The sequence below is a fragment of the Chrysemys picta genome, chromosome 7 (genome assembly GCF_011386835.1).
Source record: "Chrysemys picta bellii isolate R12L10 chromosome 7, ASM1138683v2, whole genome shotgun sequence".
Taxonomy (NCBI): Eukaryota; Metazoa; Chordata; order Testudines; family Emydidae; genus Chrysemys; species Chrysemys picta.
This window is the reverse complement of record NC_088797.1, coordinates 86,206,371-86,220,945: the sequence shown is the minus strand read 5'-3', so window position 1 is coordinate 86,220,945 and position 14,575 is coordinate 86,206,371. Positions and strand designations below refer to the sequence as shown.

Here is a 14,575-nt window from a genome sequence, read left to right as displayed (position 1 = left end):
AGTGCTGTGTGGTTTACAGGACTGGGGATTTAAGGTAAAACTGGTAAACTGGGGTATGCTGCACGTATGGGTGTAGATGTTCTGTGAGAAGCAAATGTCAGGGGCTGCATATCACAGGGGAACTATTCAAAGGGACTCAAGAATTGGCATGCAGCTAGTGTTAACCTCTCTGGCAAAGAAAGGGCTGGCATAAGCCCAGAGGAGGGTACTTGAGTGGCCAAAGCACTGGCAGTGTGAGAGAGTTGACACCCAGATACCACAAGAAAGACTCACTCTCATTGGAGATAGAGGGGTAACAAAGTGAATCATAGTCCTGGGTACCCCAACAACTGATACACTATCCTTCCTGTGGCGTGTGAAGAATCCTCAAATTACACACTTGACTTTATTCTGAAAAACATCTGCATGAAAATGGATCTCACTGGATCTGCGCCTTGTGTGTCAATTCAGAGTCACATCTGCTGATTCTGGTGTCAAACGTACATTTTTAGTACCTTTAGTTAGCCCTGCAGAGCCAACATAGCTAAGAAGGAGTGAGCTGGATTCTGTTCCATCTGTGCATCATCAACAAAACTGGCTGCTAAATTCTAGTGATAGATATAAACAGTTACCTCGGTGCAGCCCCAAAGAAGGCAAACAGAGATTCCACAGTTGTCTGTGAAGGTACAGTTATGGGGTTACATAAATATCATTTGGCCTCCAAAATCTTTATTACTGATGATGATATATAAGAAGAAAAGAAACTGTTTGGTTCTCAGATCCCAGGGTGAGTTTGTAGGGTTGGCAATTAGAAAAGGAAATGTATTTTATTGCAAACGGAGAACATTTGATATGGAAATTATTGAGAGACAGTAAACCTGGAACCCCATGCTGGTACTTTTAATGAGTCGCTTTTCAGAGCAGAACTGCACTTTAAACTTAAACATGTTAAGTTCTTCTTTTCCTTCATTCTGACCAGAATTGAAATTGGATGTCTATCATTTCCATATCCATAAGCTTCTCTACCATACAAAGAAAGACAAGTCTTCATCATATTACTGAGAACAGATCAGCATTGAAAGATAGCTATCATGGACTGTGCACAAAAATGTGCTTGTCTAGTTTGCTCCTGCTACTATCACAGTTATGCACACAAATGGTGAGTTAGGTGTCTAATTGGTCATTTGCACATGGATTTGTGGTAATCAGCTCTTTGCTGCTGAACTTTTGAAAATCCAGTATAGCTAATATGTCTTGGTTAAGCCACTAATGAATTTCAATTTTCAGTGCATATTATGAAAGGCTATAAATCAGAAGAAAATTGACATATTTGTACCATTTGGTCCCAGTTATTTTTTCCCATCACCAATATGTCCTAAACTTTGATACACCACTCTGAAATGTTTGCTGCAGACACCTGTGTCCATCATGAGGAACACTGAACTGTTTCATCTGAACTTTGTATGCATCTATGTTTGGTTGGTGTGGTAGCCATCCTTCTGAACTGCTGTGAGCCTATGATGTGTGAGTCTTATACTTTCTTCTGTGTGAATCCCACAAATTCCGTTATGTGTGTGGAACACAAGCAAACCTTGCTCACCCAATTAAGTTTCAGAAACACAGGGTTAGTGTTATTTTTACTCACCTAAATCATCAGGTTGTTTTCAACCATGTAATTTTGAGCCTAGCCAGTTTTTCCCCACGGACTGACTCACAGCCATGGTGAGTTTGCTTCTGTGTCACATGGCTTTCCAGTGTTCCTGATGAGCTGTTAAACTGTCAACCACTGATGCAAACTAGGAGAGCACATACGGAGTAAAAAAATTCAATGAATTTTCAATGAATAGCTTGAAAACATAAAGTACCCAACTGGCAGCTCTGAAATCCTCTATTTATCCACCAAAATGTATAGTACAGGGAGCAACCATGGAGCATGACCCTACACTTCAGGGGTGAAGCAGGTTTGAAAACTTGATCTGGACAGAACTCCCCTAAGGATAAGACAATAGTTCCCTCCTGTCTTCATTCACTTTTTGAGCTCTTTGATGAAACTGCCAATAAGGCAGCCAGCTGTGATGTGGACAGCTCTCCACTAGGAGGAGAACGGAGATCACCAACTAATTTCATCATCTCAGGCATTGGCACCCTAACATCAGGCTTGTCTGGTTATGTGGACTCTCTCCTCAGACCCTACGCTACCAGCACTCCCAGCTATCTTCGAGACACCACTGACTTCCTGAGGAAACTACAATCCATCGGTGATCTTCCAGAAAACACCATCCTGGCCACTATGGACATAGAAGCCCTCTACACCAATATTCCACACAAAGATGGACTACAAGCTATCAGGAACAGTATCCCCGATAATGTCACAGCTAACCTGGTGGCTGAACTTTGTCCTCACCCACAACTATTTCACATTTGGGGACAATATATACCTTCAAGTCAGCGGCACTGCTGTGGGTACCCACATGGCCCCACAGTATGCCAACATTTTTATGGCTGACTTAGAACAACGCTTCCTTAGCTCTCGTCCCCTAACGCCCCTACTCTACTTGCGCTATGTTGATGACATCTTCATCATCTGGACCCATGGAAAAGAAGCCCTTGAGGAATTCCACCATGATTTCAATAATTTCCATCCCACCATCAACCTCAGCCTAGATCAATCCACACAAGTGGTCCATTTCCTGGACACTACTGTGCTAATAAGCGATGGTCACATAAATACCACCCTATACCGGAAACCTACTGACCGCTACACTTACCTACATGCCTCCAGCTTCCATCCAGGACACACCACACGATCCATTGTCTACAGCCAAGCTCTAAGATATAACCACATTTGCTCCAATCCCTCAGATAGAGACAAGCACCTACAAGATCTCTATCAAGCATTCTTAAAACTACAATACCCACCTGCTGAAGTGAAAAAACAGATTGACAGAGCCAGACGAGTACCCAGAAGTCACCTCCTACAAGAAGGCCCAACAAAGAAAATAACAGAACACCACTAGCTGTCACCTTCAGCCCCCAACTAAAACCTCTCCAGCGCATCATCAGAGATCTACAACCTATCCTGAAAGATGATCCTTTACTCTCACAGATCTTGGGAGACAGACCTGTCCTTGCTTACAGACAACCCCCCAACCTAAAGCAAATACTCACCAGCTACCACACATCACTGAACAAAAACACTGACCCAGGAACCTATCCTTGTAACAAAGCCCGATGCCAACTCTGTCCACATATCTATTCAAGTGACATCATCATAGGACCTAATCACATCAGCCATACCATCAGGGGCTCGTTCACCTGCACATCTACCAATGTGATATACGCCAGCAATGCCCCTCTGCCATGTACATTGGCCAAACCGGATAGTCTCTCCGCAAAAGAATTAATGGACACAAATCTGACATCAGGAATCATAATACTCAAAAACCAGTGGGAGAACACTTTAACCTGTCTGGCCATTCAATGACAGACCTGCGGGTGGCTATCTTACAACAGAAAAACTTTAAAAACAGACTCCAATGAGAGACTGCTGAGCTGGAATTGATATGCAAACTAGATACAATCAACTCAGGATTGAATAAGGACTGGGAATGGCTGAGCCATTACAAACACTGAATCTATCTCCCCTTGTAAGTATTCTCACACTTCTTATCAAACAGTCTGTACTGGGCTATCTTGATTATCACTTCAAAAGTTTTTTTCTCTTACTTAATTGGCCTCTCAGAGTTGGTAAGACAACTCCCACCTGTTCATGCTCTCTGTATGTGTGTATATATATCTCCTCAATATATGTTTCACTCTATATGCATCCGAAGAAGTGGGCTGTAGTCCACGAAAGCTTATGCTCTAATAAATGTGTTAGTCTCTAAGGTGCCACAAGTACTCCTGTTCTTTTTGCGGATACAGACTAACACAGCTGCTACTCTGAAACCAACTAATTTTAAACAGCCCACTGAGCAGCCATGAAATGCTAAATGATTTGATGTCACCACTGATTTGGGCTGAGTTTGGAGTTGTGACAGGTCCTATAGCTCATTAAAAAATCCCAGCTATCTGGCCTGACTTTTTCCAAGTGGCTATCTCCATAGCCAGACTACCATCCACCATAAATATAAAAGCCAAAAGTGACCACCTGCTCAGGACAACCATAAACTTCAGTGACAGAAGCCAGGAGGGAAGCTGGGTGGATTACTCCAACTGCCCTGTTCTGTACATTACCCTGAAGTTCTGGCATTCGCCACTGTCACAGACAGGATACTGGGCTAGATGGACCATTGGTCTGACCCAGTGTGGCCATTCTTATGTTCTTATGACTTTAAAATGAATGAAAAAGTGGGAAAGAACTGAATTTAATCTATCCTGCATGTTTTATGTATACATTATTTACAAATGCAGTATATTAACCCTGTACTATCATGTGACACCAAAAAGGCTTTTAAGGAAAGTACAGAGTGAAGACTATTTGGATGTATATAAACTGTTGTGCTATCCTATGCAATCGGTAAGGAATACAGGTTCCTGTATCTGGACAAATTCGTGCAGTAGCTTGGATAGGATTAAATACCAGTTGGGTAAGGGTTAATTTAAAAACAGCCAGCACTTTTAAAAATAAAAGTGAGTGATGTTGCAGACACATCATCAGCTTGGACCAAGTGCAGGTATCCAGAGCTCCAGCTAGATAATTGGAATCAGATGGGGTCCCTCCCCACACAAGACCCAAGCATTCTGGTTTCTGTAACAACTTGTTCCCCATGCCTCTCTTCTGATGTCATTCTTGGAGGGCATTGCTTTGGAATGTAGTAGGGATAGTAGCTGGGATAAGGAGGCGTGATGCCTGGAAATAAAGACCGTAAACTTGCTCTCTGGGCTTGGGGGAGATTTTATGTTTGAATCCAGACTCCAAGAAAACAGTTCCTACAGGAACTGAAAGGTGATCACTTTGTCAGGGACACTGAAGGCTCGTCCAGCAGAGTGGAGAGCTGTTGTTGTCATTTGAAGGCTGAGTAGTTTAGGAAAGGAGTATGATGTAGTGGCTAGAATAGGACAGTAGAAATCCAAACTCCTGTGCTCTTTTCCCAGCGCTAGCCCTAATCTACTTTTTGGAAAAATCACTTAAGCCTCCTGGGCTTCAGTTTACTCATCAGTAAAATGGGGGAAGTTATCCTTATGTCACAGGGGGGATTGTTAGACTTAATACATGTTTGTAAAGTACTATGAGATTCTCAGAAGGAGGGTTCTATAAACGGGAAGAGAATTGTTGTTATTTTTGTGACTGAAAATACATTGAGAAGAGGCTTGCTCTCAGTATTTCCATATTAAGTGAGTTGAAATCTGGCAAGCATCATGCAGATTTAAAAGTGAAATAAAGCAAGGGCACGGATTCTGACTTTACAGAACCTGAGTTCCAAAAGATTCTGGCTCTCCTTCAACTCCCCAAGTATACTGCTACTACTGTTGATAGTGTACTAAAAGCCTACACAAGTCATCACTCTCAGATAACATGCGTGGCCAATTATAGACCCTCTTCCTTCTGCATTCATTTCAAAATTATAATAATTTTAAAATATATATTTTGATTAGAATCTTCTTTAACCACAACATACACAACATACTATTTCCATTGTAACAAGGGGGTAAGTGAGAAGTTCAAAAATCCTGCAAGCTTAACTATGTCTAGAAATCACATATAAATCCCAATGATGTGCAGTTAGTCCAGATAACCATCATTTTTCACATATATCTAATCTCATTATCTATGTAGACCCAATCCTGCAAGCCTTCTGCATAACTCCCACTTGCTTCAATGGGTACACTATACATAAAAGGCTTACAGGATCAGGCCACGTATGTCTTTCATTCTTTAAATATAAATCCATAAAGATATAGTCCGTCTCTCTCACCCTCCCTACCAGCATTCTGTACAAGACTCTGATGACTGCATAGTGTCCAACCACACCATTACAGTACCAGAATTTTATTTGTGCTACCATATCTAACTGCAATGTCATTCAATACCAACATTTTGGCTCCTTGGTATGAACTGAAGATGAAGAAAGCAAAATAATACAACCGGTAGTAGGTTCACTGGTCTAACAAGGTGGGTGTGACATGAATGAAGAGGCAGGGTCTAAGAAAACAGCACTGGCTGTAATGTAGACAGGAAGGGTAAAGAAGCCAAGCTAAGGAGCAGGTGGTTGTTAGAGGATGTGGAAATATCTTGATGCTTTCCATCTAATACAACAAACCCTTTTCCTAACATGCTCCCCATTACCTGAATCCATTAAACAGCCTTCTTTGTGGAAGACAAGGGTAGTGAGCTGCTAATAACCAACCAGCACTGATAGGTGGAGGCTGTAATCTGACACGCAGTATGCTGAGGCTGTCATATACACACTCTCACGTTCATGTGTATTGCACTCACCAACCCAGACACCCGTGTACACCTCCATGTACAAACACACAAACACATACCTAAAGACAAACCTTCATACACAAGTGCACAACACTGTTCCTTAAGGCACACATGCTTACATTAAACACACATACACACACATAGATTTTATCAGCCTGAGTTTGGGATGGGTACCTTACCCAGGAGTAGCAAAGCCACTAGTAAATTATGCTGGTCATCCCAAATGAAAGCTAGTAAAACCTTTGTTCCACACCACACTATTAGGCACATGCATTCTGCATATGCCATGTGTTTTAAAGAAAAAATATTTTAGGAATGTTAAAGAGTGCTTAACTTTTTTATTGGGACTATTTGTTGTATCCCTCTCTCTATAAAGCCAGACGCTTTAGTTACCACGAATCCAACCATACAGGGCTCAGAGGGAGCTTGTTAAACAAGATCTAAAATGCCGTTTTTATACAGACAAACATTGTAGCTTTAAAGTTTGATACTTTGTGGCTCTGCAAGGCTAGAAATGAGTGCTGTGCCCCCCATTAGTAAGCTGGGACTCTTCCTTTCACAAAGATAAATAGCTCACATTTCAAGCCCTGTGGGGCTGCAACATTTTTATGTACAGAAAAGCTGTCCCTGGCTCAGGCCATAATCTAGCCTGTCCTAGGCCTCAGGCTGGAGTACTTTGGGTGGAGGAAGCAGAGAACATTCTTGTGGCACATGGATTTTTAAAAAAAAAGAAGTTGTTAGCAACTGTTCAAGGGGTTGGATGTTGGAATAAATCCTGGGGAAGATAGATTAGTGGGCAGACGGCAGGTAATGCAGTCCTAGGTGAATGATAACTAAATGTATCATGTCTGTGCTATTTATCACATGGAGGGCATGGTATATATTATACCAAAAACACACATTCACATACGCACATATACACACTTGCACAAATACACACACTTGCATACTCATGCACACATACATATGCAGTTACAAACTCGCTTATATACACACACACACACCATAACACAAACATATGCTCACACATACATTCACACACATTCCAGGTGCATAACTGTGAACATATACAAAGCCGTGTACGCATATAAAGCTGCATATGCATTAATGCCCACACAAATTCTCAGACAATCTCATTTACAGTGAGAAACTGATGCAGCAATTTCAGAAAAAACATTACCATTACAATATGTTTCGGCAGCTTGCTTAGCTTCTGCCTTTGGAGCCAGAAGCCAATTTAAATAGGAGCTAGGGAGATAAATTGAATTTCCTGACCTCTTGGTGGAGCAGTTTTCCATGTGGTTTATTTATTTATTTACTTGAGGATCTCACCTCATTGTGGGCTTGCAGACTCGGGTTTACAGTGAAAGGAGGGGAGAGTGGCAGCAAGTTTACAAGCTCTGAAGGGTTTTTACAAAAAAATACAAGGAAAAATACAAAAATCTAAGGCTCATGTGTTTGCTGAATCTTTGGTATACATCCAGCTGTTCCAAAACAACTGCCTTGCTGCAGTGTCACACAAATAAATTCCATCTCACAGGTACTGGTGATCTGAATGCTGCTTTGTGGTTTATAATGTAATCTGAATGCTCAAGTGGAATTAAAGTTGTGTATACATGGTTATATACCTATTAATGTTATCCCCTGAAGTCTTTCAATAAATGGGGTGAATATACACCTTATAGTGCTAGAAGTATAATGTGACAATGCAAGATATTTTTAATAACTACAAGTTTTGGGTCACCACATCAGTAACAACTTAAAATGGCCCTGAATTTAAACCCTGTCTCTAAATGTCCATAACCTCTGGGATGTTTGAAATTCAGATCTGCATCCTGCATCTGCTCCATCCAGGTATTAGACTAAAACCATAACACCTGAGTGCAACAAAGTGTCCTCTTCCAACAGCAGTTGGGGGGAGGGATAGCTCAGTGGTTTGAGCATTGGCCTGCTAAACCCAGGGTTGTGAGTTCAATCCTTGAGGGGGCCACTTGGGGATCTGGGGCAAAATCAGTACTTGGTCCTGCTAGTGAAGGCAGGGGGCTGGACTCGATGACCTTTCAAGGTCCCTTCCAGTTCTAGGAGATGGGATATCTCCATTAATTAATTATCTAACACCCTGCACTCCACTGGAAAAAAGAACTTTCACAGTACTGTATCACATCCCCTTGCTCTGGAATGGAAACAGTGGAAGCATTATTACCATGAATTGCCAAAAGCTGAGCAAGAAGGGCTACAAATTCAGTCCATCATCTATAATTAAAAGAGCCCCGGAGCATTAGAAAATACACAATAATGAAAATATGAAACCCAGGCACACTAGTATGGACACTGCTTAGTCACAAATGCACTTTCCTTAAAAAAAAAGAAGAGAGAGATGATATGCACAACTTCCCACTTTTACTTCTATGTAATCTCTTTCCCTTTGTGCATGTTACAGCGAGAAGGGCGTCATATCCCACCCATGATCCGTGTGCAAAATTACCATTGATACAATTGCAACAAATGGGGTAGACAACGGCCTTGGAATATTCAGATTGAAAAGGAGATTGAAATCCCTCCTACTACAGTGGGAAGTCACGATCCGAGTGACTTCAGAGATTTGGCTCTCACCGACGTGCGATTCCCTCCTAAATTATTTCCTCGCTTGCAGAGGGGAGGGATAACGAAATCAGAAGTGCGGAGATAACACAGATGAAGTCTGTCCTGTCCTTTCGCTCCACCCCCACCCCCCCCACCTTGTCGTGTCCCCCCTCCCAAGTTTCCTTTCCTGCAGCCTCTGCCTGTCTGGCCAGATGCGCACTCGGCCACCTCCGCGGAGCGCAGCTTTCCGCCTCGCAAGCACCAAGCGCACGACTTCCCCGAGAGCCTGCAAGCGGCAGAGACGCGAAGGGCGGCATTGCGCGGAGTGTCTCGAACAAAGCCAACAGAAGGGTCCTTGTTAGCGGGCTGCTCCCAGGAGGGGGCGAGCGGCGAGGGGAGGGGCGGGGCAGGCAGCTCTCCCGTCCCCAGTCTCCTCCTCTAGCCCGGGGCCCGCCGCCCGCCGCCGACTTTGGCTCACTTGAGAACTCTCCTGCGCCGCCCGTCGCGGGCTCGGCCGCTGACTCCGACCCAGCAGCGACTTTCCGAGGGGCCAGGAGTCGCTCCCGCGGCGGCGTGAGGCTCGTGTGCCTGTACTGGGGGGGAGGCCAGCTCGCTCCTCCGCCCCCGGGGGCTGCTCTGAAACCGACCCGACCCTCTCGTCCATTGCAGCCTCCCGGCATCCAGCCCTGGTGCCTGCCAGGGGGGAGAGCCCGGCCGCCGGCTGGGGGAGGCAGCGAGCCCCAGCCTGGCACGGGGAAGCAGCGGCGCTTTCCCCGGAGCAGGCGCTGCGCCGCTGGAGGAGCGAGCGCGGATGGTCCCCTGGCCGGAGCCCGTCCCGCCGGGCAGAGCTCCCCGCGGCCGTCCCCGGGAGGAGCGAGCCGGGTAAGGCAACCGGTCGCGTGCACGGTCCCGGCGCCTCGCCGCCGCTGCTTTTGTTCCTTGGCGGGGCGGGGGGACCCCTCGTGCGCTGATGCCCGCGGCGCGCTCAGCCTCAGCCGGGACCGTGCGCCGGGGAGGCGCCGTCCAGCTGCGCCCTGAGGAGGGCAGGAAACGTGCCCCGAGGAGCGCGGCTGGGCCCCGTGCCCCCCCCCCCCCTCCAGACACGCCCAAGGGTCGTGAGAAGAGCGAGCACAGGCCGGGCGCTGTGGGCCGGGGAGAGCCGGGCTGCACCGGCTGGGGGCAATCCGGGGAGCGCGCGGCCCCTGGTCTGTCTGTAAGTCCCGCGGCACTCCGCCTGCTCCTAGCGTTCCCCTAGTGACTAACCAGTACGGCCAGAAGGAAGGGAGAGAACAGAGCCCAAGAGCAAGCTAGACACGGTGGGTCCCTGGGAGCAACTAGCCGGATTTGGGCTTTGCAAAGGCCACGCTGCAAAAAGGAATAAGCTGCATGAAGCAGAAAGAGAAGATAAAAAGCCGTTCAGCCCAAAGCCCAGGCTGCGATTTGGAGGGTCAGGCTCTCCTGCAAAGCCGGGAGCAGTGGTTGCAACCCTCGCCGGGCAGGAGTCATTGCACTGATTGTCCTTCCAACTTTGGGATACAATTCGGGAAAACTTGTGTGTGTGCTGTGCAACGCAGCCTGTTCAGATGGAAGTTTTAGGGAATGATTCATGGACCCTCCTTCCAGAATGTAAATTGCCAGCAGATTTAAAATGAAGCAGCATTGCTGGGAGTGAAAGGCAGTTCAAAGCGCAGGCTAAAATGCGTGTCTTGAATATGCTGGGTCAGCACAGAGCGATGCTAGTTACACCAGCTGAGGATCTGGCCAATTAAGGAAGACCCACACATCCAGGTAGGTGGAAACAAAGAGACCGGTGCTAGGTATGGCTTTTTTTTCCATGACATGAAGAATAGGGAAGTGCAACTATATCAGAAACCCTGCAGTCCGTTTATCTACAGTAGTCCAAAAAAAGGATATTACACAATGGTCAGATGCTTTAGAGAAAGGTGTAAAACCTCCTTAATGCACCACATAGTGTTATACAGGGAGAGGGAGGAGGGATTTCTTCCTGATCCCAGCAGAAAGGTTGGTGATCTTTGTAACTAGGGTAGCTGAAGATGCGATTCCTATTTAATATCGATAGCTAAAACATTGTATGTTCCCCCATAGCTCTTTACTTTCTTCAGTTTTTATCATGGGCTCACCCACCCACCTCTGCCAGTTCACTTCAGTCTTTAGTTGCAGCATCTTTCCTGGCTGCTATAGACAGCTTTGACAATCTACCTCACAAATCCACCTCAGGTAGGCCTGACATGCAGCACCTTCCGATAATTCCTGGGCTTCTCATGGGCAGAGAATGTCAGCTGCCCTAAACCCTGTCTTGGTTTTGTAGACAAATGCCCATTCGCGACTTCATTTCACGATTGGAGTTAGCTAGATCTGAATGCAGTTCTTCAGGAGAGAAGATCTTGTTAGCTCAGGAGCCTCCCACACCATGTAGTTCAGGGGTTCTCAAACTGGGGGGGGGTCGCAAGGTTATTACATGGGGGGTTGCGAGCTGTCAGCCTCCACCCCCAACCCCGCTTTGCCTCCAACATTTATAATAGTGTTATAAATTAAAAACACTTTTTTTTGTATTTAAGGGGGGTTGCACTCATGAGTTTGCTGTGTGAAAGGGGTCACCAGTACAAAAGTTTGAGAAACACTGATGTAGTTCTTTTGGTTACTTTGTTAAAAATTAAGGACAGACAGTCCAGCTCTAACTGTGAGCTTCTGTCCAAAAAGAGCAAAGTGTCTGGCTCTAGAAAAGGGGATTTACTCATAAGTTTCTTGGAATTGCATCATTTTTCTTGTCAATCCTGTTTTCTTGCTCAGAAGTGTGGAAAATTCTCCTCACTTACTTCTCTTTCTCCCTGGTGCAGACTGGCGCTGAGCACCAGTCCATGTCTGAAAGTTCCATCCAGAGAGTTCTGATGCAGAGTTGGCATTGGCAGGTCCACCGCAAATCTTGCTAATTCCTCCATTTTAGACTTCAGCCACAGGGATCGGAAGCACTGACTCCTGTTGACTTAGCTGATTGCTGTAGCCAAACTCCGAGATGGAGAAACACATAGGTGTATTCTTCTGTCAGAGCACGTGAGGCTTTCTGTGGATAATTCCTGTTAATATTCCGAGGTCTTATCCACATAAATCCCTCATTCATCAGTGGGAGAATAGATCCCTATATGTATAAACCACAGGATTTCATCTTGACTTAGATCCCTTGGGGAAAGGAGGTAAGTCCCTTTTTGCATTACTCGTCCTTTTCCACTACGAACTGGGGTGATTTATGGGTCCAGAGCAGGGTGATGAAGAGATAATGATGTTAGTCAGTAACGCACACACCTGACTTGTTGCTTTGGGGGGAGGGGGGGAAGACACTGTTTCCTGGAAATGTGCTATATGCACACAGATGCATTCTGGGATATTCATTCCAATTCCCCAGGAGCACAACAACAGATTTATTTACTAGCTGGAATTCTCTATTTCTTAACACTACTTCTTGCTTCCTGTCCTATCTGCAGGAGTTTGGATAGTGGGATCAGGGTAACATACTGCTTTGTTTACACAATAAAACTGGAGCAAATGCAGGTCTCAGACTAGCCTATTGAACAGGCACAGTGCTCAGCAGTTTCTCTGTTCTCTCAATGCAGGAATGGGTCAAGGGGATTATGAGAAATAGAAAAGGACATTCCATTCCCATAGAAGCTGGGCGACTATCTAAAAGGGCATTTTCCTAGAGTGGGAGAGAGGGAACCTGAGTTGTGGGAGGGTTTGAAAGCATACATAAAATACATATCCTTGAGAAAGAACTTACTGAGACAAAGACATACATTCGTTGTTCCAAATGTGTTCTGGGGGCAGAGCGAGAAGAGCATGCACACACCAGTCAACATTGTATCTTGTGCTAGAGAGAAACAGCAGCAGCCAGGCACAACTCACTCCCTCTTTACCTGCACGTATGCTGGGATGTAAGCCATAGTTCTCAGGCCTACTCTTAGCCCTCCTTGGCAGTCTGCAGAGTGAACCACTTTGGGAACCAAGGAGGCAGTGATTGAGAGTTGGGCTGAGAGCAGAGATAGGTCCAGGAGATGATCTCTCTTACTAAGTAGTCTACAGAATAACTAGTAAACTATATACTGAATCGCTTTTTCCCCTTCCCAAACCATTTGCTGTATCATGCCCTTTTAGAGAAATCACATATCTGGATAATTTCTTCAAGGGCATATGGCCCAAGAGGTGAACAGGAGAAGCAGCCTCCTGCTACCCTTGCTTTCTAATAGATAGAAGAGTAGAAACTGAAGCGTTCATCAAGACTCCTAAACAACTCGCCATCTCATTCCTGGTCCGTCCCTACTGCTCAGTCTGCCCCACAAAGACCTCACAGTTGTAGAGAGTTACATTCTCTGTTACTTGTGTGTTTTTCATTTCTCCTGCTTAAAAGCTATCTGATGGCAGAACCCTTAGCTTGAATGTGTCCAGGGCACTGAAGGGGTGAGGTAGGGTCTAGCCTTTCATATTTGTAAAACAAGGGGAAACCAAAGCCCTTAACTCTGTCTCCCGCATCAGTTTTAATTCTATTAAAATTGTTTCCTAGCCCCCCCCCTTACTCTTATTCCTTCTGAGTAGAGGGTTTCTGAGGGCATAATTACATTGCCTGGACTTGTAATGTTATAACATGAAATGAGATGGCCAGTGCATATAATAAGCTGGTATGGCACACTGTGTTTTAGTGTTTCGTTTGTTCTGGAGTGGATTTGAGACATTCTGAGCTCTTCCACAATTGCAGTTCTTTGTCAGAGCTTCCTGAACATGAGGCACTTGGCCACTACGTTTTTGTTTCTACTTTATAGCAGGGTTATAACATAGCAACATAGTGTGTGTCTACGCCAGAGGATTTTTAACTCCAATTGGTTGGTTATATCAGTTAGCTTAAGTTAGCTAACAGTCTGGACGCTCCCCAAACCTTTGTTCCAGGTTTGACACAAACATTTGTGGTGTCCAGGCTGACATGCACAAATGTGGTTGCTAACTTGAGTTAATTGGTAATGCTGATGAAGACAAAACCAGAGCGCAATCTGCTATGGGCTGCCTCCTTTACACCAGTTGGAAGGTATTTACGCAGCCATGAGCGGGATGAAGGATTGGAGAGCAGCTATCAAAATGCTACCTGGAACAAGTCCTCTGTCCAGTGTTGATGTCTTTCCCTGAAAAGCTCATCTTCATTTAACTGTGGTTGAGTCAAGGGAGTATTTTTGGAAGCAGCAAAAATATCCAATGATGCATATTTCACTTATAGTCAGATCCAGCAAACAATAACAGGATTTTGCTTCATTTCAACAGACTTTTCTGGCAAAAATCCCAGTGGAGGCAACCATAAAGGGGGGGCAGATGATAAGCCAAACAGAATTGCTAGAGAAAGGCAAAACTGCTAGAGAAAGAAAGGAGAGACAATTCCCCTTCTCAGGTGTGCACTATGGGTATGTCAACACGGCATTTTGGAGCAAGCCTGCCAGCCCAGGTTGACAGACTTAGGGGGCTTGCACTAGTGCTCTAAAAATAGCTGTTTAGACAGGGCTTTGAACTTGTGGCTTGGGCTGGAGGCAG

The 14,575-nt window shown here is 45.2% G+C and overlaps 1 protein-coding gene across 8 annotated transcripts in view; it reads left to right on the top strand.

Moving 5' to 3' along the window:
* The window catches only part of CHST3 (carbohydrate sulfotransferase 3), an 85,543-nt gene that overhangs the window by 30,492 nt on the left and 40,476 nt on the right, over window positions 1-14,575 (top strand). For 2 of the 8 annotated variants that reach the window (XM_005281880.4, XM_024108657.3), the window contains exon 1: window positions 9,156-9,874. The exons of 1 other annotated variant lie outside the window; for it this stretch is intronic. Coding sequence is in view for 1 of the 7 variants with exons in the window: in XM_042856891.2 (XP_042712825.1) it covers window positions 9,804-9,874 (71 nt within the window). In the remaining 6 variants the exon portion in view is untranslated. Of the gene's footprint in view, window positions 1-9,151; window positions 9,875-9,899; window positions 10,781-14,575 lie in introns of those variants that run through there. 5 more of the 8 variants (XM_005281882.4, XM_008172002.4, XM_042856891.2 and 2 more) reach the window with 4 other exon arrangements.